Here is a 27,918-nt window from a genome sequence, read left to right on the forward strand (position 1 = left end):
GACAAACAAACACCTGGGGGAAACAGTTTAAAACATGAGTAGGCCTATTATTTGAGCATGTAATAATATGACCACAAAAAAAAACAACAAAGTTGTGAACAGGAATAACTTGAATATTTGAAATATTCCTATTTCAGAATTGAACTACTATGCATATGACAGACACTGGCCGCGTGTCCCAGATTCGTTAAGAAGATCTTAAGTGCTAAGAACTTCTTAGGAGCGTTCTTAGAATGCTCAAGAAGTTCTTAGCACTTAAGAGCTTCTAAACGAATCTGGGAAACCCGGCCACTGTAGGTAGAATACACCTTACCCTGATGTCTCAGAAGTAGATGAGTGAAAGGCAGGTGGCTAGGATCTGCTTTTATAGGTCTCAAAGCTGCCTCTGTCGTGTATGTCAAGACATGTATGTAAGTCCTTGAAAATGCACCTATATTGTACTACACCTATGGATCATGGAACCTTGACAACTGGAGATTAGGTATTTGTCATCTGTGAGTTTCTCATGGATTTGGTAGTCATCAGAGAATTGTTTTCAGTGAATACAATGAATACAGTGAAAACACGTTATGTTAAAATACATGTATGCAGAATTGAAGAACATGGTTCTATGATGTTCATGTAATTCGATGATGTAATTGGATTTTATTTGGGTTTTGCTGCCCTGTACTATTCTAATGGTTTCAAAATTAAATTAGCGAATTGAGATAATATCTATAGTAATTAAGAGGCGCTACTTAAGGCAATGTTTCTCTCTGCTTTTTAAGCAATATGATATCAGCTCATAGAATCAGTAAATCCTACTCTATAGCCATGATAGAGACTAATAGGGTGTTTATAGACGGTTTCTGTAGTGCCAATCAGATGAAAGAAGTCTCCCCTGGACTCACAGGATAACCCCCAACCGGAACACAAAGCCTACCATGGGTACAGACACTCATATATAAAATATCCTGATAGAATATCACATCATGTTCCTCAGTTACATCCAAAAATATTTTAAATAGGTCTTTATTTTGATGTTTTTGTGTACATTTGATCCCTTTAATGCCACATTTACCCTAATGCTGTCACTATATGTTGATGCTTTCTGTTATAGATATCTTTGATAATCCTTTATCATCTTCAGCACCCATGTGTGTTATTGCTTTCCTCGCCAGACTGAAGAGCAGCCTCTGAAGTAAATTTGATTGTTAGCACAAGGTACCAGGGCCCTCTAGTGGCAGCTACAAAGTATCGCTCTGCTGCTTCTGCAGCACCAATTTCATGAAAAAAGTTATAGATTTCAGCCTATAGGCAAAATCGTTAAAACAGCCCAGGAATATATCCAATCAGAATGTCATTCATTTAATTCAAGTGATGGTGGAAATCTGCTTTTAAGGTTCTGGATTAAAAAAAAATAAAAAAAAATACCGGTAAGCATTATTGATGAAATATGTAGATTGGCTACAGATTCATAATTAGTGAGGGCGCTTATTTGCATATCAAAAGATGCTCAGAGGAATAAAATGTTACTGGTAGAGGTGACTCTATGAAAGCAAAAGACCACATAAAAACATTAAGCAATGACAGTCAGTGAACATGAGCTTTCCACTATAACCTTGTACCCTGAACTGAATTGTATCTTGACTTTTGACCCCACGACCTTGAGTCCCTAATTACAACATGAACTTGGGTCAAAATCCCATATGTGGACTTCGTTTGTTTGACTTTGAGCTTTGACCCTGTGAGAATCCAATAATTTCCTAGTCCTTATAGTAAGTCTGCTCGATTGGTGATCCTTCATTGTGATTAGATGTTGCACAAACACTATGCCATACTGGATGGAACCAGACACACACACAAGTGAGAAAGATCTGTGTCCTTCACTTGATGTAGGCCTAATCAGAATTCTTTTAGGAATGTGATGATAACTAATACAGTACAGAAACTACAGAATACAGTATGACCCAGCAATATGTATGTTTTTGCTATGAAATATGATTCATTTGAAATGAGATAAACATAATGACTCATTTTGATTACCATATGAACTTATGCGCAGCATAACTTTTTCTTAACATTCCAAAAGAAAACATCAGGCGGAAATAATGAATTTCAAGAGCTCAGCTATACTGGCTCAGCGGAACTGCAGACAGATATTATTGGTAGAGAATGGCTCAAATATTTTAATTCGGCCTAATAACAAAATGTAAGTTTCTTCTTCACCTTGCCAGGATACACATGAGCAGTGTTTTCATTTCCACACATGCAAGCTACAGTATACTGTATCTTGCCTGAAAGGAACATCTATAGATGGAACTGATGTCTACTTGCATACCTTCCACTTGCTGTGCGGTCCAGTATAGTTGTGGTCCAGTATAGTTGGAGTGACAAGTGATTACATATCAGTGGCAGAAAAAACATTGGGCTATTTTTGAAGATTTCACATGCAGGAAAACAGTGCGTGTGGTGTGCTGACAGTGCTGTGGTGTGCTGAGGCAGTTTCTTATCCTGTTTTTTACTTTCCTACACAGCAGATGTACAGTAGGTTCAGGAATGTGAGGAATGTATCTGCATGTTGTTATGGCTGCCTTTTAATCATCAGCACTGAATAATCCATTAAGAAGCATAAGAGCAACCCTTTTGAACCGTGCGCCCGGCACTTGATCACAAAATCACACCATTAAAGTGTAACTGCACCCTAAAATATGTTTTTTTGAGCTGTTAATTGATTGATATTACTCATAATTGGTAGCCTGGAAAACCAGCGCCAAATGCTGGACGGCAAAATGTTTTGCCTGCATTTGGGTCTGGCCTCGGACCACTGTACATTTTGAAAACACTGCCCTGAATCTGGCAGATGGCAACTAAACCAATCACAACGCAGAGATGTGTTTTGAATCAACGCGGGCGAGGCAGAGGGCTCTGGGGCGGGGTTTTGAGGGAGCGTTGGCCTATAGGCACAGACACGGTTTGAAAGACAACGGGTTGTGCTCATCAACAATGTTCCGTTGTATCCATTCATCGAGGCCAGACTAAATTAGACATCCAATCCATTTAGGCTGGTTTATCAGGCTACATAATTGGTGAACCACACTATTACCAGCGTTAATATTGACATAAATCGTGTTTCCCAAGAAAAGTAACATTTTGTTTTATTTTGTATGGGAGATATAGCTCTCCGCGCCTTCTACAGGTTGAAACATGCCATGGCATTTTGGTCCAAAATGCTGATGTAGTCCTGCACATCTCTGGCGACTCTATGTCACCGGGTCGTCACAAAGGAATGAAACGCCCCAACACCTGCTGCCCTGATTACCTGTGATAAACCATGTCTGCAGCACTCATTCCCAGATTGACACGAAATCACCAATCGTCAATTCAGCTGCAGCAGTGCCCAGTCTATATCAACGCCCCTTACATCTCCGCCCCTCTTCAACCCCTCCCATCCAAATTTCAGAACATCCCGCCCATTTTGAAAGCCTTTTTCATAAATGTGAAGTGGGTGGAGTTATGGGGTGCAGTGCAGCTACACTGTAAATAAACAAATGTGGACTGGACATGCTATAAATGTCTTCAAACTTTGCGTCTCTGATTAGACGCTTCAGATCACCAAGATAGGGCCCAGAGTGTCTCAGGAGGTAGAGGAGGAGGAGTCGTCCACCAACCGGAGGGCTGGTGGTTCAAACCTGACCCCTACATACCCCCTAGAAGTGTCCTTGAGCAAGATGTTGAACTCTAAAGTGCTCCTGATGTGCATGTTGGCGCCTTGCATGATAGCCTTTGCCTTCGGTGTGATTGTGTGGGTGAATGTGAAGCATGAAATTGGAAAAAAGCGCTATACAAATGCAGCCCATTTATCATTTAAAACATTTGATTTAGGGCTGTGCAATTAATCGATTTTAAATCGTAATCGCGATTATGTCTTTATGATTTTAAAAATAACATGAAATCGTAAACTCGATTTTTCACTTTAGGGTGATTACAGTGCTTAAGTTTGCAAGTGCTGAATTTTGTGACAAAAGTTCAATAATTTTTCTTAGTATTAATTATTTAAAATTAATTATGAATAATTTATTTAATTTAATAAGAGCAAGATTTGCACTTAAATACCAATGGGGAAATTATTTGCATATTTTAAATAATTTCCTGCCTTTTGTCATTTCAGAAAATAATCATAATCATAATCGAAAATCGGAGAAGAAAATCAAGACTTTATTTTAGGGCAAAATCGGACAGTCCTAAATTGATTTATACTATAAAAAGATTGTGGCTACCAAATCCTTCTGTAATCAACACGTTAGCTTACAGTACAATAAGTTAACTGAGTGATGATTATGGGAAAGCTTCTATAGTAGGCTACGCTTTCATTAAAAAAGGCGGCTTATTAAACATGATGCCTGGAATAAATAAATGGAATGTGTAACTTATTAGGGTGTTGGATGGTGGGGGTACGCGAGCCGAGTCAGGACCTAGAAGGTGGTAAGTGGGGAAAAAAGTTTGGGAACCGCTGCTCTAGATCACAAAAAATATACAGAAAGCTAGCCAGCCTTTTTTAGTGCCAACTGTGATTGATATAAGCAAAGCTGTTGACTGTTACAGGAAAACTTCTCTTTGTTGCTTTAAATGGCCACTCAGATTGAAGGCTCACTGCAGGGGTTTTGCAGGCCTTTTGATTTGATTTGATTTGAGGCAGGCATCACATTTCAGACCTCCTTTAAGCATATGGACATTGACTAGTTAACCCTTTTGCTTCCCTATCAACATAAGCAAAATCCAGACATTTCGAGAATAAAACAATTTAAGAAATTCTACACAATTCCCTGTCATACATTATTCTTTATTGTCTGCCTATTTCTTGTGTCTTCCACATTTTTATGTTCTATGGCTCTTAGATCAATGGGTGGAGACTGGTTCACGTCATACCTTACTGATAGAAGTTTTGCAGTATCTGTTGGTGAATTTCTTTCTGCTCAGTCCCCCCTGACCTGTGGCATCCCCCAGGGGTCAGTGTTGGATCCTATACTGTTCTCTCTGTACATACTACCCTTGGGCCAGATCATCAACAGTTTTAATATTGCCTATCATTTTTATGCTGATGACATACAGCTTCATTTTACCCTTAGGTCAAAGGAGACCCATAAACTTTCAACACTACTGGACTGCTTATCTACCATCAAGGTTGGTTAGCAGAAGATTCTTTACAACTGAACATGGACAAGACAGAGGTTTTAGTTCTTGCGCCAGAGAGAATGCTGCCCATGATACAGAAAAAACCTTGGAGATATTTCATCACTAGTGCAGCCTAGTATAAGGAACCTAGGGGTGATGTTTGATAAGTCCCTATCATTTGACAGTCACATTAAATCATTAACCAAATCTTGCTTCTTCCATCTGCGTAATATATGCAAGCTGAGGTCTGTGGTGTCCCAGTCAGAGTTGGAAATGCTCATTCATGCCTTCATTTCATCCCGTATTGACTACTGCCATGCTCACTCAACTAATCTGTACTACACCGTTAGCGATCCATTCAGAATGCAGCTGCCAGACTCCTCACCAGGTCTAACAGATGCACTCATGTCACCCCTCTCCTCCACTCTTTCCACTGGCTCCCTGTGGCCTAAAGGATCAAACTCAAACTCACTTTAGCCTATAGAGCCCTTCATGGTCAGTCACCTGCATATCTCATGAACCTCATTCACCCTCACTCTGCTCCCCTCTCCCTCCGATCCAACAGCCTTAACCTGCTCGCCATAAACAGCACCAGCCTTACGACCTGTGGTGATAGGGCGTTTGCTGTTGCAGCCCCCAAACTTTGGAATGCTCTACCCATGGAGGTTAAGTCTGCAGGCAGTATTGACCTTTTTAAAGGAAGGTTAAAACCCCACCTCTTTAGGATGGTCTCTTTAAACCTGTGACATTACCTTTAGTCCCCTTTTATTTCTGCCTTTTTATTTCATTTGATCATTTTTACCTCTGTAAGGAGGAATATTATACAATAATATTTTTCCCCACTTAACTACGTGTTCTGTCTTTGTCCGGTGCGCCAATGAGGTTATGTTGAACAAGTTTAATTTATTTATATATATTTGACCATCATCTGACTCCATAAGACGAAAGCTATAGTCACACTGTTGATGACTATGAAATATCTGTCTACAATAAATACTAAGTATTTCTAGACTTCTCTCTTTGCAAGGCCTATTTTGCTTAATCACAATGAGATCCAACCTGATATCAACAGTTATTCTCTAGTACATTGACTTTGGCACCCCTGTGCAGTTTACCATTGTCCGGTCAGTGACATTTAGGCTAGTTTGTCTGGATCAAGTCAGGCCTGACTTTAGCACTCAGAGGCCTACCAGCTTGAGGCAAATTGAAACCAGCACAGTGACTCCTCGAGTTTGACCAGCCCGCACAAGCCTCTCAGTTTATCTGAGAATCTATTCACTGTTATGATATCTGATCAAACAAAGACCTTGCTTAGAACTTCAATTCTCAAGAAAAGAATATTACTGGTTACCAATTAATATTACATTTATTGTAATCTTTCTAATACAATCAATAAAGGTATAAAGGTACAGACAATAATAAAGTAGCAAAGAAAGTTAAAACCTCAACCTAAAATAAAGTTACTCTTACCAAGGAGCTCTATAAAGCAGAGAGACTCCATCACCTTACCTGAGAGTTCTGCCTAGCAGAACCTCTCTTACCTTAGATACATTATCATTTGTCATGAAACAGATACATTTCAGTTTCCAACATTAATCTATCAGAGGCGTGGAGAGGGGGAGTCGAGGTGTGCCTGGTATGGGGTCGGGAACTCTGGCCATATGCCGGTCTCAAGACAGTGGGGACAGTCAAATGTAAACAGGCCACCTGAGCACAAAGGAGTGTCCCGCCGTGAGGTCGTCTCCCCCGTCTGCCATCTTAGAAAAACTCATGAACGGGAAAACACCCAGCCTTACACCTCCGCCAAGGAATGTTTTCATCGGGGACCAGTGTTTGTTTGTCTGTCTGTTTGTTTGTCTGGCTGTCTGTATGTTTGTCTGTTTGTTAGCAAGATAACTCAAAAAGTAATGGATGGATTTTGATGACATTTTCAGCGAATGTCAGACATGACCCAAGGAAGAAACGATTACATTTTGGGAGTGATCCGTAATTCCGTCGGGATTCCAGAGCCGTTTATGTGTTTCGCTTAGGGGTGTAATGGCATGGTATGGCCACGTGGTGACGATCTGAATAGTTTAGGTTCAAATGTATGACAACCTAGGAAGAACAATAGAGGCGGAGGTCTGCGCTCTCTAAGTGCTTTTCTAGTTTCTTTCTTTATTCATTATCTTTTAAAGTTTGAGGGTTATCTGTTTTTAACCCTGGGGGCCTGTTTTGTTGGCGGTATCTTATGTCTGCCATTTTTTATTCTATATGTATTTTATTATGCACTGGAAAGCACTTTGTGATTTTATCTGTGAAAAGCGCTATACAAATATAATACTTACTACGTAATGCATGTTCTGTATGTTTGGAATTGTGTTTAAACATTGGAATACTCAATACAAAACGAGACAGTAGAAGCACTGTATAAGATCTCACATGGCCTGTCACACAACAAATCAGTACCTGAGCCAACAGGATTCCTCGGCTCTGCTCCCTATTACCCTGCTCTGTGCACAGATCACATTCTCCGATATCCACTCCCTGGTTTTCCTGTGTTCTCAGCTTTTGGCACATCTGTGGCTAATGATTGAATCAGTCACAGTATATGAACTCCACTCCAGGGATCAGCCTCAGTGGAGTTATTCTGCCAACATGCAAAGCCACAAGCTTGTGATGTCAGGTTTACTGTATCTTTACAAGACCGTCTTGTATTCAAGTGCCTGTGCTCTACGGGGCTTTCTCGCCTGACTACTTTTTATTTAGATTTTTGTGACTATCATGCTGTGTGATAAGAAGCCCTCTTAAAAAAACACTTCCCATTTTAAACCAAGGTTTATCTGAGTCTGCTTGCCGGGGTCCAATTCTGCAGCCAGGCCTGTGGACTATGACATGGCTAATAGACCTCCTCACCATGTTGTAGTAAATCTGACAGGCCTAAAGACTCAGGTCAGGTGGTGTGTTTATAGTTTATAATAGTCTTAACTTGAAAGAGAGAATCCCGCACACTGTCCATTACGCATGCAAACATTTATTCAGTATTCACAACGTTTCGGTCATAGACCTTCCTCAGGTGAATTTACCTGAAGGTCTATGACCGAAACGTTGTGAATACTGAATAAATGCTTACATGCATAATGGACAGTGTGCGGGATTCTGTCTTTCAAGTATAACTGGGTAACCTATTCTGACGCACCTGTCCCCACAAAAGAGGTGTGCAAAAGCGTTTGTAAACTAATCATAATAGAAATATGTCTTAAGAAATATAATTTCAGACATCTGCTGTGTTGTTTTGTCGACAAAACAATGAATTCTTAAATAAAAAAAATAAACAATGAATTATTCAGCATTATTTCATTCTGACTCTTTGAAGAAAAGAGAAACAAATTATGTATTTATCATGATATTCACAGCTTTATTTTCAAGTAGGTTGAAGGGGAAAGTAAATCCAGTGGATGATCCTCACAGTAGATCCATGATTCATATCAGCCTTTTAACATCAGGTTCCCCGGCATTGTTGTCCTTCATTTCTATGAAACAGATCATTTAAAAAACAATGACTGACAAGATATGGTCAAAATTGTAGAGCTACCATTACAGAAAGAAACATAACCTAGACAAGTGAACAACTTTAGTAATGTATACCTTTAGTCTTTGAAAAAGCACTGAGAGAAGACGTTAGGAAACCTGACCCAGCTTTTGATCAGGAAAATAGACAGTAAATTGAATTTTCATGTTCTACTCACAGCACTTGTACAGCCTGTTGAGCCTGGCGAGATCATTCTGGCTCATCTGACCGGACTTGCCGATCTCGACGTTGTTGTTGGGAATGGGCACCATGGTGGGGCGGTTGTTCTTGGAGAAGGCGTACCTGGAATGACAGAAAATCTATGTCCATCTACAGTATTTGTGAAGAGGTGAGAAGTTCATAAAGGAATGAGGGTTGGTGGTAGCGGAGTGGTTAAGGAGCCGGGTTAGCATGCAGTAGCCTAAGAAGTTGTGGTCTCAATTCCCGGCCTCCATCGTTGTGCCTTTGAGAAAGGCACTTCACCCCAAATTGCTCTGGGAACATAATCCCTTCAAGAATAATTGACACGTGTAAATCACTTTGGATAAATAGTGTATGTTAAATACACTATAAATACTACACATATAAATGAATGAATCAGTGAAGATGTGTTGGGACACCAGTATGCATTGTGTCACTGACTTGCTGTACTGCATGACAGAGTTGTAGTCATAGGGAGTTCCCTGGTTGAGGGTGGCCTTCTTGTTGAAATTGTGCTTCATGTCTGTATGAAATAAACAGTTATGAACATTATTTCTGCTGCTTACGTTTTCAAAAGGCGCTACCTGCCTCTATGATAATCAAATACTCATACCCACATTACAAATAGGCTTCAGAGGCTGAGTGACCTTAGCCATATGCTATCTCACCTTCAACAACATTGTCCCACATCACACGAATGTGGTTGTCACGGTCGTTGCGGGTCTGCTCGTGGTTGAAGCCCAGGGCATGGAGCAGCTCGTGCTGGACGGTGTTGTGGTACAGACAACCTCTACGGCTCAGGGACACAACCTGCTGACCACCGGTGCGGCCAATGTAGGAGTAGCATCTGGAGCAAAGGGAAGGACATCAGACCAAAGCTATTACTATGTTACAACATCAATGCAATCCTCGCAGAATGCATAGACTATTTACAGAAATGATTGTCCTTGCACATTAAACAGAAACAGAAACCTTCCAGATAGAAATTGAGTCATATTCTATCCATCTAACCAAGCCTAGCTGCTATATCCGTGTTCTCATTCTCACCCATTCTTGGAGTAGATGCCAATGAAGTCCCTCTCAGATCGGCGGGGCTTGAAGCGGATGCAGGAAGAAGCGGCGAAGGAGTCCAGACCACGCTGGATGATGGACTTCTCACGGGAAGCTGTGAAGAAATGGACATTGCCGGAATCAGAGGAATTTAGGTTTAGATTAAGATTGAGCTAATGGTCAGTCCTATGAAGGTTTTTGAAAGGTCACTCACAGAAGTCGTTGCTGATGAAGAAGGGCACGTAGACCTTTCCATCGTTGGACTTGGGCCACATGCAGCCGCGGGAGGTGCAGGGGTCAGCGTTCCTGTCATTCTCGTTGTCCACGGCGATGTCATCCAGCAGCTCAGGCTCATCAGCATCACGTGCTGGTGAAAAATAATTGATGAATACGTCGCTAAACTGCTCATGGTAATTGATAAACCTGTCCAATAATATCAGGGCTAAGCACATTTAATACTGCAAAAATTAAAACATGTATGGTGGATAACAGGCTGGTGCAAAATTCCGAATTTTAGAATTGGCCACCAGTTGTATGAATTGGATGTAGTGTTTTTGATTTCCCTTACTTATACCAGTGTTGGCTCTGGCAAGAATCTCAGATACAGGAAGAATCTCCTCGGAGACCTCTGAAGAAATCAAGCAATGGACAGTGAGCACAGAAAAAAAATACATTAGAGAGATGGTAAGGGGCAGCATGTTTTCTTTCCTCTTTGTAAAATAAGCAGTCTACACAGGATACCATGGCCTTTGGAACAACAATTCAGCTAGACAATCATGATATCTGTGTCTCTGCCACAAAGACAAAGAGCCTTGTTATTGTGTTGCAAACCCAATTACCCCCATGAAGACAATACAGCTCTATCTATATACACACATTTTCAACATTTGGTTCAGACATTTTTTCATTGTAAACCACACAATTTCAAACATCAAAAAAGATCACTTACCAGTCTTGAAACGCATTTGATGAGGAAAGAAAGAGAACACAACATCAGGTATTGCAGTAAAGTGAGAGTTGCAAAAAAAGGATGTAGTCATTCAAAAATGTATTTTATATTTAGCACAGTATTACTGCCTGTCTGGGCTCATTAAAGTTGCTATGTGGTTTCTTTATACAGTAGTTAAACATCCAAAAATGACTTATAGAAATCAAAGAAACAATTGTTTGCTATAATGTCAAAATCACTTAAGCTCTTGTGCAGACAGCCATGACGGTTAGCATGCAAACCCAAGAGAACTGGCTCTTTTGTAATACCCAATTCCACCACATCTGACTGTTGTACTAAATATAATGCTAGAATGTTGTGTGGCTGCATTAAACACAACTTCAAGTACAGAATTTCACATGGCTTCTTTAGCATTTTGGGTCTAAGCAAGGTGATCTCTCTTTCTCCCTTTCCACACACTAAGGAGGTAATTAATGGCCTAACCCTCACCTCGACCTCCTCAGCCCAAGCAAAGGACACCAGCAGCAGGGCCAGCAGACCCACAGCAAACTTGAACACAGCCATGACAGACACCTGAGGGAAAACATCACAATTGTTAAACTTTAAACAGTTGTTTGAAAATAATAGTAATGATGAAAAGAACTGTTGAATATTCAATTAAGTAGACTATTCTTGACAGTCTTATAAATGTTATGATTTGTTTCATAACACTGACAATAGTTTGAAGTGCATTAACGTTAAGAATTTCAAATGTCATCTGCTAAGTGTAGAATACAGAATAAACACCATTCAATTTGTTGAGAAAAGTGTACACTGTACCTTGACTTCTCACAAGTGATGAGTGAAATGCATGAGCTGAGGTTCAGCTTTTATGTTGGCTGCCCCAACCCTGGGAAATTTGTTCAACGTTATCAGAAAAAGGGATGCAAGGGCTCACCAAACTGTCCTTGAGACTGTATAGACTACTGTATATGTCTGTTTTCCACGGTACAGCAGTATTTTGTCATATTTAGATAAGCACTTACAGTAACGTTTCTAGCTATAATCCCCTTTTCTTTTTCTCAGGGGATGGGTAATGGGAAATGGAAAATTCCCAAGATATTGTCGAAATAATTATGGTAAAGTAGTGTTGTAAACAGCAAATATTGGTTACCGCTTTATGATAAGGTATCCTTTATCAGCAAACCATTTATAATCTATTAATAAATGGTTAGTTCAGGATCTGTTAGATAACATACCATAGCAACTACGGCAAAACTGTTCTGATTAAGGTGGGACTGAATGGATGCCATGTTTTTTAAATAGAAACATTTATTTTCTAAATGAAGTAATATGCAACTTAGTGATGATTTAGTGATTTGGTGAATTGATGGGAATGGATATAAAAAAAACCCCATGGCATTCCACATGGTATATAACCGAAGACAGACAGCCCAGACAGACATTACAGCACCTCAGGGACGGAGATTATCGTAATGGGTGACTTCAATTCCAATTGGGAGGACAAACTGAGTAATGAAGCGTTAAAGGGATGTCATTTCACCCTATAGGTCCTTTGCACGATGACCTTGAGCCAAACACAATATCTGTACTACTGCATGTCACACCATGTATGCTACCCGTTGCTGTGTGCTGTGTCTGTTGATGTTTTATGTTATATCTGTGAAGTTGTGTGAACGTCTCTTCATTCGCTCTTCCTTGTGTTTGTTTTTTTGTTCTGTTTATCTCCATGAGTGATGCCTGTCCTGTGTTGCTGTTGTCTCCTTATGTGTTTTGCGTTTGTTTCTTTGTTTTGTGGTTTTGTTCTCTGTGCTTTTGTAAATTATACAATTGATGGTTCTCAAAAGACGATGGTTGAAAATTAGCCAATCTGGGCTGTCTGTCATCGGTTATATACCATGTGGAAAGCCATGTTTATTTTTTATATCCATTCCCATAAATTCACCAAGTCACTAAATCATAAGTTGCATATTACTTCATATAGAAAATAAATGTTTCTATTTTTTTTAAAAAAATGTCATCCTTCAGTCCCACCATAATCAGAATAGTTTTGCTATAGTATGTTATCTAACAGCTAGTTATACTGTATAACTAACCATTTATTAATAGATTATAAATGGTTTGCTGATAAAGGATACCTTATCATAAAGCGGTAACCAATATTTGCTGTTTACAACACTACTTTACCATATTATTTCAACAATATCTTGGGAATTTTCCATTACCCAACCCCTGAGAAAAAGAAAAGGGGACTATAGCTAGAAACGTTACTGTAAGTGCTTATCTAAATATGACAAAATAATGCTGTACCGTGGAAAACAGACATATACAGTAGCCTATCTCAAGGACAGTTGGGTGAGCCCTTGCATCCCTTTTTCTGATAACGTTGAACAAATTTCCCAGGGTTGGGGCAGCCAACAAGCCTATAAAAGCTGAACCTCAGCTCATGCATTTCACTCATCACTTGTGAGAAGTCAAGGTACAGTGTACACTTTTCTCAACAAATTGAATGGTGTTTATTCTGTATTCTAAACTTAGCAGATGACATTTGAAATTCTCAATGTTAATGCACTTATATGAAACTATTGTCAGTGTTATGAAACAAATCATAAAATGTATAAGACTGTCAAGAATAGTCTGAATATTCCACAGTTCTTTTCATCATTACTATTATTTTCAAACTACTGTTTAAAGTTTAACAATTGTGATGTTTTCCCTCAGGTGTCTGTCATGGCTGTGTTCAAGTTTGCTGTGGGTCTGCTGGCCCTGCTGCTGGTGTCCTTTGCTTGGGCTGAGGAGGTTGAGGTGAGGGTTAGGCCATTACCTCCTTAGTGTGTGGAAAGGGAGAAAGAGAGATCACCTCGCTTAGACCCACCAAAACAAGATTAAATGCTAAAGAAGCCATGTGGAATTCTTTACTTTAAAGGGATATTCCGCCATTTGTGGAAATACGCTCATTTTCCACCTTCCCTCGAGCAAAACAATCGATATTTACCTTGTTCCCGTTCATCCAGCCATTCTGTGAGTCTGGCGATACAACTTTTAGCTTCAGCCTAGCATAGATCACTGAATCGCATTAGACCATTAGCTTCTCGCCTGCTAGCTTCATGTTTAAAAGTGACTAATATTTCTGGTAATTTTCCCATTTAAAACGTGTGTCCTCTCAAGTTAGAAAGTGCAATAAGACCAACTGAAAATGAACCCTGCCGTTTTTCTAGGCTGATTTGACATGGAACTACATTCTCATCTGGCGTAATAATCAAGGCAACTTGCAGCTACTGGCACTACTACTGCTTGATGTCTATGGGGACTATTTTCAGATGCTGCGTACGATATCACTGCGCCTATGGTACGTTTGCAAGTTGCCTTGATTATTACGCCAGATGAGAGTGTAGTTCCATGTCAAATCAGCCTAGAAAAACGCCAGGTTTCATTTTCAGTTGGTCTTATTGCACTTTCTAACTTGAGAGGAGACATGTTTTAAATGGGAAAATTATCAGAAATCTTAGTCACTTTTAAACATGAAGCTAGCAGGCGAGAAGCTAATGGTCTAATCCGATTCAGTGATCTATGCTAGGCTGAAGCTAAAAGTTGTATCGCCAGACTCACAGAATGGCTGGATGAACGGGAACAAGGTAAATATCGATTGTTTTGCTCGAGGGGAGGTGGAAAATGAGCGTATTTCCAAAAATGGCGGAATATCCCTTTAAGTTGCCTTGAATGCGGCCACACAACATTCTTGCATTATATTTAGTACAACAGTCACATGTGGTGGAATTGGGTATTACAACAGAGCCAGTTCTCTTGGGTTTGCATGCTAACCTCCATGGCTTAAGTGATTTTGACATTATAGCAAACAATTGTTTCTTTGATTTCTATAGGTCATTTTTGGATGTTTAACTACTGTATAAAGAAACCACATAGCAACTTTAATGAGCCCAGACAGGCAGTAATACTGTGCTAAATGTAAAATACATTTTTGAATGACTACAGTACATCCTTTTTTTGCAACTCTCACTTTACTGCAATACCTGATGTTGTGTTCTCTTTCTTTCCTCATAAAATGCGTTTCAAGACTGGTAAGTGATCTTTTTTGATGTTTGAAATTGTGTGGTTTACAATGAAAAAATGTAGGAACATGTTGAAAACTTTGTGGCAGAGACACAGATATCATGATTTTCTAGCTGAATTGTTTTTCCAAAGGCCATGGTATCCTTTGTAGACTGCTTATTTTACAAAGAGGAAAGAAAACATGCTGTCCCTTACCAGATCTCTAATGTATTTTTTTTCTGTGCTCACTGTCCATTGCTTGATTTCTTCAGAGGTCTCCGAGGAGATTCTTCCTGTATCTGAGATTCTTGCCAGAGCCAACACTGGTATAAGTAAGGGAAATCAAAAACACTTTACATCCAATTCATACAAGTATGAATAACTTAAAGTTTGAATGGAGGCCAATTCTAAAATTCAGAATTTTGTACAAGCCTGTTATACACCATACATGTTTTAATTTTGGCAGAGACTATTTGCACCCGGGTGTAAATAATGAACATTACTATTTACACCCGGGTGCAAATAATCAACATTACTATTTACACCCGGGTGTAAATAGTGTAATAATCAACATTACTATTTACACCCGGGTGTAAATAGTGTAATAATCGACAATACTATTTACACCCAATGTCTAACATCCATGTTCTCTGTCAATAGGCCTGTGTATTTACCAGCTCTACAGTAGGCTAGGCCTAATTTAGTTTTGAACCGTTTTTAGCTGTTTTGACATACTGGGTTACTTGGAAGTGATTATACAAATATTAGGCTAATGCGTGGTCATGTGGTAGCTTCATCAAAGACAAGCTACTTTAAAGAGTTGTTTTCTGAGTTGTCTTCCAGGCAGCGCTGCCACTGTTGACTTAAAAGCACTTAATCCTACTCCTAACCTTAACCCTAACCTTAACCTAACCTTAACCTAACCTTAACCCTAACCTTAACCTAACCTTAACCCTAACCTTAACCCATGCCCAGGGGCGTTGTTAGACCTGGGCATTCGGGGCTATAGCCCCGGATGTATTGGGGATAGCCCCGGATCTCCGTGCCTTACAAAATGATGAAAATCGCCACAGAGGTTTTTTTTTTATAAGGTTCGAATTGAATGCCACGGTCAGCAGCCCTAGCCTGACGTGATTGCCGCTAGTGGCGTCTAGATTTCTAGGCTAAGAAGTCACAACTTTGCCTGAGAGCCAGAAACACAGGCACAACTGCAATATTGTTACTCTTGTTCGCTGACGTTCCATATGGAGTCGGAATAAATTGTTGCAAATGCGACATCAGTGTTCCATGCTTCCCCCCTCTGTCGGGCTGACTGCCAGCCTCTGTAACTCGCTAACTTTAAAACCGTTCATTTGGATAACAAAGAGATAACTTACTCACGTACGTTACCTAACGGCTCTATTGGATAGATTATCGAAACGTTCTGTACAAGCATTCGTTTTCCATGAACTTGTTCCAATAAGTTTACTAGTACAGCAGTCAACAGTAGTAAACACGTAGTATAGCCTACAACAACAGTAGTAAACACTGCTAGTTACCACAAAACGAGTGGAAGAGCCAGGCTGGCCGCACGTAGATCTCCTAGGCAAATATACCAATGATTTCCATGCAAACTGAAAATTGGACGAGGAGTTGTGTTGGATTAATCCATTTACCGCGATTAGAGTGGCACCTGGAAATTATGCATTCATTCATCATGTCACGGGCAGAAAAAAATGTTTGGGTGTGAGGTCTCTGTTAGAACCAGTAGCCTAGGCTAGCCATAGGTCTTGTGAGGGAAAGCTTTATTTGTTATTAAAATGTGATGAGGAGGACCCCAACGAATTTCCTTCCTTTCCTTCTCAAACAACGTTGAAACGCCATCTTTAACGCCCCAATTTTCAAAATTTCCCGGGGGAAAAACCCCCGGACCCCCGTAAGGAGAGAGAGAGAGAGAGAGAGAAAAAAAAAAGGCAGGCTACAGCCCCGGATCTTTGGTACACCTAGTGACGCCCCTGCCCATGCCTAAGCGCCTTCCAGGCAGCGTTGGGGGCTCAAAGTCAAAACACAACCTTTCTACTAACTACTGAAGCCTACTTCTACTTAACTTAAGGTTCAAAAAGCACAAACTCTTATTTGCCGCGAGGTAACGTCATCTAAGAAAAAAGAAGTCATCGTGCGTACTTTGGCAGGCAAAAAAAAAACATTTTATCTGAGATTCGAACCCAACACCTCGAGCATAGTGACCCGATCATTTCTCCGCTGGACTACACCCTGTTGAAGAAGAATGAGAGAATACTAATTATTGACTCACTTGTTGGGGTTGCTAGGTAAAAAGATCGTATTTCTTGATTTTGCTTGCAAACGGACGGCTTTACCCGTTCACTGAATGAAGTTTGTGGAAATTTAGCACCACTTTCCCATCTCAAATATAGTTTTAATAATCCTAACTTGTTAGATTTAGGTAGGCCATCTCCTGCCGAGATGGTCCCGCTATGTTGGATAGCACGCATTTCAGGTTTGGGTGCAAATAAGAAAATGCCTCCATTCCACTATTTACACCCGGGTGCAAATAATCACTCCGAAAATTAAACGGAGTGATTATTTGCATGGGTTAAGGTTAGGGTTAAGGTTAGGTTAAGGTTAGGGTTAAGGTTAGGTTAAGGTTAGGTTAAGGTTAGGGTTAAGGTTAGGAGTAGGATTAAGTGCTTTTAAGTCAACAGTGGCAGCGCTGCCTGGAAGACAACTCAGAAAACAACTCTTTAAAGTAGCTTGTCTTTGATGAAGCTACCACATGACCACGCATTAGCCTAATATTTGTATAATCACTTCCAAGTAACCCAGTATGTCAAAACAGCTAAAAACTGTTCAAAACTAAATTAGGCCTAGCCTACTGTAGAGCTGGTAAATACACAGGCCTATTGACAGAGAACATGGATGTTAGACATCGGGTGTAAATAGTATTGTCGATTATTACACTATTTACACCCGGGTGTAAATAGTAATGTTGATTATTACACTATTTACACCCGGATGTAAATAGTAATGTTGATTATTTGCACCCGGGTGTAAATAATAATGTTCATTATTTACACCCGGGTGCAAATAGTCTCTGCCTTTAATTTTTGCAGTATAGTATCAAATGTGCTTAGCCCTGATATTATTGGACAGGTCTATCAATTACCATGAGCAGTTTAGCGACGTATTCATCAATTATTTTTCACCAGCACGTGATGCTGATGAGCCTGAGCTGCTGGATGACATCGCCTTGGACAACGAGAATGACAGGAACGCTGACCCCTGCACCTCCCGCGGCTGCATGTGGCCCAAGTCCAACGATGGAAAGGTCTACGTGCCCTTCTTCATCAGCAACGACTTCTGTGAGTGACCTTTCAAAAACCTTCATAGGACTGACCATTAGCTCAATCTTAATCTAAACCTAAATTCCTCTGATTCCGGCAATGTCCATTTCTTCACAGCTTCCCGTGAGAAGTCCATCATCCAGCGTGGTCTGGACTCCTTCGCCGCTTCTTCCTGCATCCGCTTCAAGCCCCGCCGATCTGAGAGGGACTTCATTGGCATCTACTCCAAGAATGGGTGAGAATGAGGATATCATGGATATCACTTTAGCAGCTAGGAATGGTTACATGGGTAGAATATGACTCAGTTTCTATCTGGAAGGTCTGTTTCTGTTTAATGTGCAAGGACAATAATTTCTGTAAATAGTCTATGCATTCTGCGAGGATTGCATTGATGTTGGCATAACATAGTAATAGTGGTCTGATGGCCTGATGGTCTGATGTCCTTCCCTTTGTTCCAGATGCTACTCCTACATTGGCCGCACCGGTGGTCAGCAGGTTGTGTCCCTGAGCCGTAGAGGTTGTCTGTACCACAACACCGTCCAGCACGAGCTGCTCCATGCCCTGGGCTTCAACCACGAGCAGACCCGCAACGACCGTGACAACCACATTCGTGTGATGTGGGACAATGTCGTTGAAGGTGAGATAGCATATGGCTAATTTCACTCAGCCTTGGAAGCCTATTTGTAATGTGGGTATGAGTACTTGATTATCATAGAGGCAGGTAGCGCCTTTTGAAAATGTAAGCAGCAGAAATAATGTTCATAACTATTTATTTCATACAGACATGAAGCACAATTTCAACAAGAAGGCCACCCTCAACCAGGGAACTCCCTATGACTACAACTCTGTCATGCAGTACAGCAAGTCAGTAACACAATGCATACTGGTGTCCCAACACATCTTCACTGATTCATTCATTTATATGAATTCATTTAACATACTGTACACTATTTATCCAAGGTGATTTACACCTGTCAATTATGTAAGAAGGGATTACATTATTTGGGGTGAAGTGCCTTTCTCAAAGGCACAACGGTGGAAGTCGGGAATTGAGACCACGACTTCTTAGGCTACTGCATGCTAACCCGTCTCCTTAACCACTCCGCTACCACCAACCCTCATTCCTTTATGAACTTCTCACCTCTTCACAAATACTGTAGATGGACATAGATTTTCTGTCATTCCAGGTACGCCTTCTCCAAGAACAACCGCCCCACCATGGTGCCCATTCCCAACAACAACGTCGAGATCGGCAAGTCCGGTCAGATGAGCCAGAATGATCTCGCCAGGCTCAACAGGCTATACAAGTGCTGTGAGTAGAACTATCCATGAAAATTCTATTTACTGTCTATTTTCCTGATCAAAAGCTCTGGGTCAGGTTTCCTAACGTCTTCTCTCAGTGCTTTTTCAAAGACTAAAGGTATACCTATTCACTTTTCTAGGCTATGTTTCTTTCTGTAATGGTAGGTCTACAATTTTGACCATTTCTTTTCATTCATTGTTTAAATGATCTGTTTAATAGAAATTAAGGACAACAATCCCGGGGAACTTGATGTTTAAAGGCAGATATGAATCCTGGATCTACAGTGAGGATCATCCACTGGATTTAATTTCCCCTTCAACCTATTTTAAAATAAAGCTGTGAATATCATGATAAATACATCATTTGTTTCTCTTTTCTTCAAAGAGTCAGAATGAAAAAATGCTGAATAGGCCTAATTCATTGTCCTTTTTGGTAACACTTTACGATAAGGGTATAGGCTACATGAATTCTCATGAATTCATGCATGAATTAATGCATGAATCATGCATTACTTCATCCCTGAATATATTGTAATACTCCAGACACTTCTTATTTATGAATCAAATAACAAACGAGTTGCTGTTAGCCACAACTCACGCTAATAATAGTGCTATTCACAAACACTGCACCTCTCGTAACGACAACTCTGTCCAACTTCACTCTCAGAACCACACACCACACACACACACACACACACACACACACACACGCACACACACGTAACTCCACCCCCCCAGTTCCCCTTAAAGGGACACAACCATTTTGTGAACTCAACTCCAGATAAAAGGTAACATTTAACAGGATATCACAATATCATGAATCATTATGACTTAACATGAATTCACTGATTGTCATTAATGAATTCATGCATAAACAACTCATCATCTTAAGCATATACGGTTAGCACATCATCATGAATCATGATTGATTAAGCATGGTCATGATGACTTTTTGTCGGAGATGATGGAGGAATGATGTCACTGCCATGGAGAAAAAAGAAAAGTAATACCACATGAATTCATGTTAACTAAATGCTATGAATTATCATGAGTTAATTCATTAACTCATGCATTAATTATACATGAAAATCTCGGTAATCTCAAAATCTCAAATCTCATTCATAGAACGCGCTCAACTCACAAAATATTAGGCTAATGACTGGGTGCTTGTGCCCAAAAGGAATAAATTAAATCAAACGAGAGTAGAGCACTCCTAGTCATATGTCTAACTTTTTATTGCCTGTGAACAGACTTTTCGGGTTATCTCCCTTCTTCAGTGTCAGGCTGTTCACATTCAATGGCATATTGTAAGGCGCAAATGAAGCATGGAACAACTCCTTAGTATGCCTGAAGTATTCTCCCCCTTTCAGTGCACTGAGGAATCAATAGAAGAAATGAGGCAGACCCCCACCTCGACCTCCTCAGCCCAGGCAGAGTACACCAGCAGAAGGGCCATCAGACCCACAGCCAACTTGATCACAGCCATGACAGACGCCTATGTGAGGAAACTTCACACAATACACACATTCATTTAAACACAGGTTAAAAAACATCCATGTTAACAGTGCACCGTACAGATACAGTACCTGAAAACCAAAGTACAGCATCAATTTGATAAATAAGAAGGTTGAAAAAATAGGGCTAATATGGTTTGAATACAGAGTAAACTACATATGTTTTATTGAGGCAAGAGTAAACTGTACCGTGACACCCCCCACGTGAATGAGTCAAGCAGGTGAGCTGAGTTACTGTAGCTTTCTCTGCCACCCTGAGAAACTGCAAACTGTAATCTGGAAAGGTGATACTGTACTTGGGCATGCGCAGCTGTCCTTGAATTTGTATACTGTATAGGCCTGTACGTTTTCTTCTGTACAGCAGTATTTTATCATGTTTAAATACAACATGAAACCTTGACATATGACATGCCTCCATTTCCACTCAGGAGATGGGTGACCATGAAGACCTGTGCAAATATTGTTTTGTGAAATGTGGAGTAATGCAGTAGACAACCGTCTGTATGGCGACAAACATTGCAGCCTCTCTATGTAAGAACCTTACTTAATCCATTGCAAAATGTAGCCCTGTTATATTCTCCAAGGAGTACATTACCATGATTACCATGTGAAAACCTATATGTGTAATGACTTTGCATAGTTTTTTTGTTGGGAAACTGCATTGTGGTAAGAGATTATTTACATTTGGCACCGCAAATTATGATTTATCATAACAATTTCGAATAAATGGCAAAATGTACACACAGTAAATAAAACCGTTTGGGAACGGTTTTACCACAAAAGCAGAAGTAGATTTCAACAACAACAATTCGCAATACCTGACGGTTGTAATGTGTAACAAACATCAAGAGAGTATGGCAAAGGAAGACCTAAAGCTGTCCCAAACAATTGTCAGTGTGTCTTTAGTTTCTATAATCACAGAAGCATTATATCAATGATTATACAGTAATTGAAAAAAAAAATCACTTGCCAGTTTTAGGACTCTCCAATAGCAGACTTTTTAACAATAATTTATTTCTATAACAAATAACTGATAGAAGATGTAGGGTTTTTTTATGCAGTATATAAAAATGGTAGGCCTGCCATTCAGATTTAAATGACTTCCAAATGAGTTTGATCATCTTGCTCCTTGTTAATCTTGCAAACTATCAGAAATGTACTGATTTACACACCAGAGGTTCTCAACTTTTTGTGGTGTTAAAGGAACACTTCAGCGTTTTTTCATATTAAACTATGTTATTCCCTTAATTAAGACGAGTTACATACCTCTCACGTTTCAATGCGTGCAGTCACTGGCTTTGGCGCGCGGCGCAACTTTGATAGCACTTTGAGAACACCTCCATGTTTTCCCTATTAAAATAGAGTTACACGAGTAAACACACGACCAAGTATGGTGAGACAAAATAAAACGTGGTGCATTTCTAAGCATGTAAGAGGGATAACTTTATTTTGTGGCGCAGTAATATCCTCACTCTTGCACTTTCAGTTTCACTTTGGAGTGAGGATATTACTGCGCGAGTCTAAGTGCTCCCAATGTTATTCCGCCACACAATATAGTTATTCCTTTTACCTGCTTAGAAATGCACCACGTTTTATTTTGTCTCACCATACTTGGTTGTGTGACTACTCGTGTAACTGTATTTTAATAGGGAAAACATGGAGATGTTCACTTCTAACTTCATCTCTGTTTGGATCCTAATGAATGCATTGGGCTAGCTACATGTAAGTGCTATCAAGTTGCGCCGCGCGCCAGAGCCAGTGAGTCTTAATTAAGGGAATAACATAGTTTAATATGAAAAAACGGTGAAGTGTTCCTTCAAGCCACACCAAAAGTCAAAGCAAAATAACATTTCATATTTATAAATATACACATCTCCAAGTGTTCTGAAAACTCTTGACTCTTGACATTGGTTTGGTCTACAGATGAAGAGCTATCTGCTATTTACTGATCTCAAGTTGTCCTCATCCACTCCTAGGCTGTGTGCTTTTGTGTGATATACCATGCTTGTGTTAGCACAGGAAACCCCCTGTGTGTTGTGTGGACAGTGTACCTGGTGTATGAGTAGCAGAGAGGAATGTGTATAGACTCATGGCCATCATACTGTAGCTGTGAGCTGACAGACAGGTCGGAGAGGATTAGGTAAGGCAGTGGGGAGTGTTACAGCATGTGATCCTGGTTAGGGTATCATTCTCCTTGTATTGTATTGTATTGTATTGTCTTTTGTCTCTGTTTTTGTTTTTTGTCCTTCTGTCCTTCTATTTATTCTTGTATGTTGTTTTTTTTATTTATTTTTTCATATACTGATTGTGAAGCACTTTGGTTTTAAATGCTAAACAAATACATTTTACTTACTTACTTAGCAGTTGGAGGATCTCCATCCAGAGGAAGAACAGAGTGCACTGAAGCTGCATGCCGCCTGCATGCTGCCTATAGCGAAGCGAAAGACATTTATTCCTTTTTTCAGATTTTCACCCGACACGAGACTCCAGTCAGACACCCAAACAACATTTGTTTTTGCGCTTGAGCTGGAAAAAGCTTCTTCTTCTTCTTTCGGGTTGGGGCCTGAAGCGATATTCAGGGCCCTACCTATTCTAAAAAAAACACTGGCAAATTAAAAAACACTGGCTCATATCCTGAAAGTGCATAATACAGTACTCAAAATACATAAGTTATTTGGCATGACTTTCAAATAAAAGCTGAAATTCTAAATATTCAAATTCTAAAGTTTGTTTGTGGATGTGTTGGAGATCGCCTAATAGATCTCCTTATTTGTTTTTGTACAGTGCTGTGTGATGACAATCATTGTTTCTGTCCAGTAGATTCCAGTCAGAAACACACACAGAGAAATTATTTATTCAAACAGCATTTATTTTTGTAATTAGCCTATTTCACAAGACATCACCACTGAGTAAATCAACTTTTTCTAGATCAGCATAGTCCAGAGGAAAGACAGAAACAGGATGATTCAGGAACACCCTGCTAACTAAGCTATCATTAACATAGCATCAGTGGGGTCGGATACATGGACACTTATGTCCCTTTTCCACTGGCAAACTAGTCCGACTCTACACGGCACGGTATAGTGCGGCTCTACATGGACCTCTAGAAGGACATCCGTGGACATCCCAGGTCCAGAAAGTAAAAGTCCTGCCTTATATTATTTCTACCTGTGCACTTAACATAGGTGGTATGGTATCACTAATTATCTGATCTACCTGGCTGCTAGTTAGGACGAGCTGGATCAGGACTTTTACTTTCTGAACCCAGGATGTCCGCCTGGTGAAATGAACTCATTGAGCTGGAAAATCCTCCTTTCTTTTGGGCGTACCACACATCCATAGAGGCGTTGGATTCGGATAATATCCCAGTGGCTCATGTGGGTGGCTTTCCCAATCGGTACATTGGTGTCAGGGATGGGGACAATGGTGGGTTTCCCATTGCGGGAGAAGGCATACCTGAAAAGAAGAGAGTATTCTGATTTCAAGAGTTTACTGTGATGTTTAATTTCACAACTTTTTAAAATCAGCATGACCAACACAAAGCCTACATTTCTTTCTCTCTCTCTCTCTGTGTGTGTGTGTGTGTGTGTGTGTGTGTGTGCATTGCTACTGTTGCTCTGTCAGAACATGGAATCAAGGAGCAATCGTGTTCTGAGAGAACTAGAGAGAGAGAGAGAGAGAGAGAGAGAGAGGGAGAGTGAGTGAGTGAGTGAGTGAGTGAGAGAAAGTGAGTGAGGGAGAATCAGCTGTCATATATCCATGTGCCAGTGTTGGTGTTGGACAAGGTGTGTGGAACTCAGAACTGACCTTGAGTGTTGCATGACTGAACCATAGTCATAGGGTGTGCCCAGGTTATTGGTCTTAATCTTTTTGAAGTGGCCTCCTGAATGAAATCGTAGTAATATGATAACAAAATCAAGTCATATTTTCAGAGTCAAAAGGGCTTCTCAGAATGTAAATTATTTTATAGCATTAGGTTGAAAATATGAGAAATGGATAAAGAAAATGTTTTCCGCTGAATTGGAGGAAGCAGATTACTTCATGCCACAGGTCCTGCTCACCTCCTCTGAGGTTTTCATAGAGAATACGGACATGCATGTCACGGTCACTGCGTGACAGCTCATGGTGGAAGCCCAGGACGTGCAGAAGCTGATGCTGGATCACATTAAAGTGCAGACATCCTTGTCGAGACAGGGACACGATCTGCCGCCTACCTCTACGCCCCACATAGGACCAACACCTGCAGCACAGCCAGAGGTTCAAACATGACCATCAGTGGGAAATAGCTGCCCATTCTCTCGACTGATACATTTTTTTTTTTAAATAAATAAATTTCATAATCAAATTGCATCAAAATGTTTTGCCAGTACAAGGCATTGTTATATGTGTTTCAGTGCATTGCAACATACATGTGTTTCCCCCCTCTTAAATGTAAAATGTTTGAGGATTGCTTGATGATACTTTCTTTATGACATTTTTTATGTCTACTGTAATGTACATACTGTAACAAGTGAAAACTATTTCATAACAAATTACAGGAATTAAACGAGTTATTCCTTGGCCAATGTCACAAATAACTTAAAGTGCAACTCCGGTGAAAATGAATGATTTTTTTTTACTACAGTGAAGAAAATGTACTACAGAGTTACACTCTAATTGAAAATTTAAAGTGAATTATTGTTCTAGAATTGTTCTATGTGTTATTAGTAATGGTACCCTGTGCTTGACTTGATATACAAGTGGTCCAGGCTCTTGGGTCGTGGGGGGTATGGGACGAAGCGAATACAGCTGTTCCTTGCAAAAGAGTCCATGACCCAGAGAATAGTGGCCCTCTCAAGGGGGGCTGTAGAGAAGAATGGTTAAAAAAAACAGATCTATACCAAGCTTTCGAAAATACAAAATAGATTATTCAAATAGATTACAGTTGTTTTGGACAATGATGATGTTTGTCATCAGAATTGTGGACTGTATGTACAGTAGTACACACATAACGTGCACACACGTACAGTATGGTGTCAGGTCCCAAAGCATGTACAGTACACACTAGGACTGAATACAAGCTTTAAAGCTAAAAACACACTAGTCTTTAACTCAATGTTAAAGAGGTATAGATTCAAATTTGATTTCAAAATGGACAAAGCAACTACAGTAACTAAGATCAACTTGGTGCATATGTAACTGCACTGGTTGAAAAGTATGCAATAAAAGATGACCCTTACTGTACTGGCTAGAGATGATGTATGGCACACGGACAATGCCATTCTTGAGACGCCATTTACAGCTGCCACTACTGCGTGACGTACAGGGGTCAGCATTCCTGAGCCTTGTGTCCACTGCAATATCACCCTCTATGATCTCTGGATCATCCAACTCTTGCCCTGGAACAACAAGTGGGTGAAACTAGATGTACCGCAAAGAGGTACAAAATACGACCGCTGTGGAGTCCTGCACATTCTCTCAGCAAAAAAAGATTCATGCTTGTCAATTTCTTTCCATCTCCTACTCAATCCCCTGTAACTTTTATGTATGGGGGGGGGGGGGGGGGGGGGTAATTTTACCTTGATAATCATGACTGAGGTTCCCAACAGTTCCTTACCTACATTCTTGTTGGCCCTTTCAATCAGAGCAGACACAGTGTACTTCTCTTCCTCAGGGATATCGTCTAAATCATGACACATAAATAAAAGAATAACACATTACATTACACTACATTAACATTAACGTACCAACACAACTTCACATTATGCTTTTAAATGAAGATTTTAGCCTTAAGTAACACAGTGATAGTCTCTGTCAGTTGTTTTTCAACTTGTCAAATGTATCTGCATGTTTTTAACCAACTCTCCTGGAATAATTGTAATGTAGGCTACTTTTATTAATTACCCAATACTATATTAGGCTCAAATTATTCAGTGCAAGGCCATAAGGCTAAAGAATCTGTGATTTCAAGTTCGTCCTTCATTCATTCAAAATAGAAATGACATGATTTTTTTTAGAAAATCATTTCCTCAATGACTTTGTCTTCTTAAATGATAATTTAATGAATTAGCCCATAATGTAAAAGATGTGACATTAAGAGAAAACAACTCACCAGATGGGCTACTCCCTTCAAAATCCTCTGATTTTGTCTGAAATGTCAAAAGCCATTAGATGATGCACAGTACATATGAATGCATCTTATTCTAAAACAAAACACTTCAGGATATTCTCAAAGGAAATGATGAATTTCACTGTTTTGAATTGTTTGATAAAAAAAAAAACCGATGTCATGAAATGAGGCTGTTGCTCTCGATGAAATGAAATGAGTCCCAGTGTCCTCCTGACAGCTTCCAGCAGTCGAGGGAACACCTGACGCTGAAACAGGACTGGACCATTCTTCTGACTCATGACTTCCTTCAGGTTCAGATTTGCTCCTCTCTGAGGTCACTGGCTTTTCCCTGCTCTATACTGTAGATACTGTACATCAGGATAGGCCCCTTACCTCTTCATACTGACACTGGACTGTGTTCAGCGTCCCCAGGAGAAGGACAAGCAGAATGACAGCAAAGTTGTCCATGACCAGTCCACAGTAAACCGTTTCAATCACCTTTCACCTGATGAACTCAGGCTTATATGGCTGAAGAAAGCAGAAGCACAGTTTCTCAAGAAGACAGTGTGGCAAACCAGGGCAGCTAAGAAATGACTGAGGGCAATGTTGCTTTATTTCAATTTATCGCTTGCTATATCTTTCTAGTTTACTATTTGCCCCTCTTACTTTCTCTCGTGCCTTTCACTTAGTGAAACTGTACAATCGTCCTTATGGTTCAA

General features: G+C 40.1%; 3 protein-coding genes across 4 annotated transcripts; 1 reads left to right on the forward strand and 2 right to left on the reverse strand.

The window, feature by feature from the left end:
• Nucleotides 1-8,544: 8,544 nt before the first annotated feature.
• On the reverse strand, nucleotides 8,545-10,964 carry LOC134096224 (low choriolytic enzyme-like). 2 transcript variants are annotated; one of them, XM_062549978.1, is made up of 8 exons: nucleotides 10,905-10,964; nucleotides 10,524-10,583; nucleotides 10,170-10,322; nucleotides 9,953-10,070; nucleotides 9,574-9,752; nucleotides 9,347-9,428; nucleotides 8,883-9,007; nucleotides 8,545-8,666 (listed from the first exon to the last, which is right to left on the reverse strand). In XM_062549978.1, coding segments are annotated over exons 1-8 (735 nt in total). In that variant the 5' UTR covers nucleotides 10,921-10,964; the 3' UTR covers nucleotides 8,545-8,664. The 2 variants fall into 2 exon arrangements, with proteins under 2 accessions (XP_062405962.1, XP_062405961.1); XM_062549977.1 differs by lacking the exon at nucleotides 8,545-8,666 and having other exon boundaries at nucleotides 8,875-9,007.
• Nucleotides 10,965-13,634: 2,670 nt separating this feature from the next.
• Nucleotides 13,635-19,912, forward strand: LOC134095266 (low choriolytic enzyme-like). The gene is made up of 9 exons (XM_062548717.1): nucleotides 13,635-13,709; nucleotides 14,980-14,983; nucleotides 15,227-15,286; nucleotides 18,161-18,313; nucleotides 18,413-18,530; nucleotides 18,754-18,932; nucleotides 19,078-19,159; nucleotides 19,483-19,607; nucleotides 19,818-19,912. Coding segments are annotated over exons 1-9 (798 nt in total). The 3' UTR covers nucleotides 19,820-19,912.
• A 4,049-nt stretch (nucleotides 19,913-23,961) lies between these two features.
• On the reverse strand, nucleotides 23,962-27,721 carry LOC134096219 (low choriolytic enzyme-like). Its single transcript, XM_062549971.1, has 8 exons — nucleotides 27,593-27,721; nucleotides 27,203-27,239; nucleotides 26,708-26,773; nucleotides 26,331-26,489; nucleotides 25,828-25,954; nucleotides 25,173-25,351; nucleotides 24,919-24,994; nucleotides 23,962-24,567 (listed from the first exon to the last, which is right to left on the reverse strand). The coding sequence occupies exons 1-8, from the start codon at nucleotides 27,665-27,667 to the stop codon at nucleotides 24,363-24,365; spliced, it is 924 nt and encodes a 307-aa protein (XP_062405955.1). The 5' UTR covers nucleotides 27,668-27,721; the 3' UTR covers nucleotides 23,962-24,362.
• Nucleotides 27,722-27,918: the final 197 nt, after the last annotated feature.

Source organism: Sardina pilchardus, chromosome 11 (assembly GCF_963854185.1).
Source record: "Sardina pilchardus chromosome 11, fSarPil1.1, whole genome shotgun sequence".
In the NCBI taxonomy this organism is placed as follows: Eukaryota; Metazoa; Chordata; class Actinopteri; order Clupeiformes; family Clupeidae; genus Sardina; species Sardina pilchardus.

Bases quoted from the DNA above. Each gene is read 5' to 3' on its own strand.
- LOC134096224 (XM_062549977.1), bottom strand. The intron at 10,071-10,169 runs GTGAGTGACCTT...ATTTCTTCACAG, and splicing joins CTTCATCAGCAACGACTTCT to CTTCCCGTGAGAAGTCCATC. The intron at 9,753-9,952 runs GTGAGAATGAGA...CCTTTGCTCCAG, and splicing joins GGCATCTACTCCAAGAATGG to ATGCTACTCCTACATTGGCC.
- LOC134095266 (XM_062548717.1), top strand. From the start codon at position 13,635: ATGGCTGTGTTCAAGTTTGCTGTGGGTCTGCTGGCCCTGCTGCTGGTG. The intron at 18,314-18,412 runs GTGAGTGACCTT...ATTTCTTCACAG, and splicing joins CTTCATCAGCAACGACTTCT to CTTCCCGTGAGAAGTCCATC. The intron at 18,531-18,753 runs GTGAGAATGAGG...CCTTTGTTCCAG, and splicing joins GGCATCTACTCCAAGAATGG to ATGCTACTCCTACATTGGCC.
- LOC134096219 (XM_062549971.1), bottom strand. From the start codon at position 27,667: ATGGACAACTTTGCTGTCATTCTGCTTGTCCTTCTCCTGGGGACGCTG. The intron at 26,490-26,707 runs GTAAGGAACTGT...TTGTTGTTCCAG, and splicing joins AAGGGCCAACAAGAATGTAG to GGCAAGAGTTGGATGATCCA. The intron at 25,352-25,827 runs GTACCATTACTA...GCTGTGCTGCAG, and splicing joins TATATCAAGTCAAGCACAGG to GTGTTGGTCCTATGTGGGGC.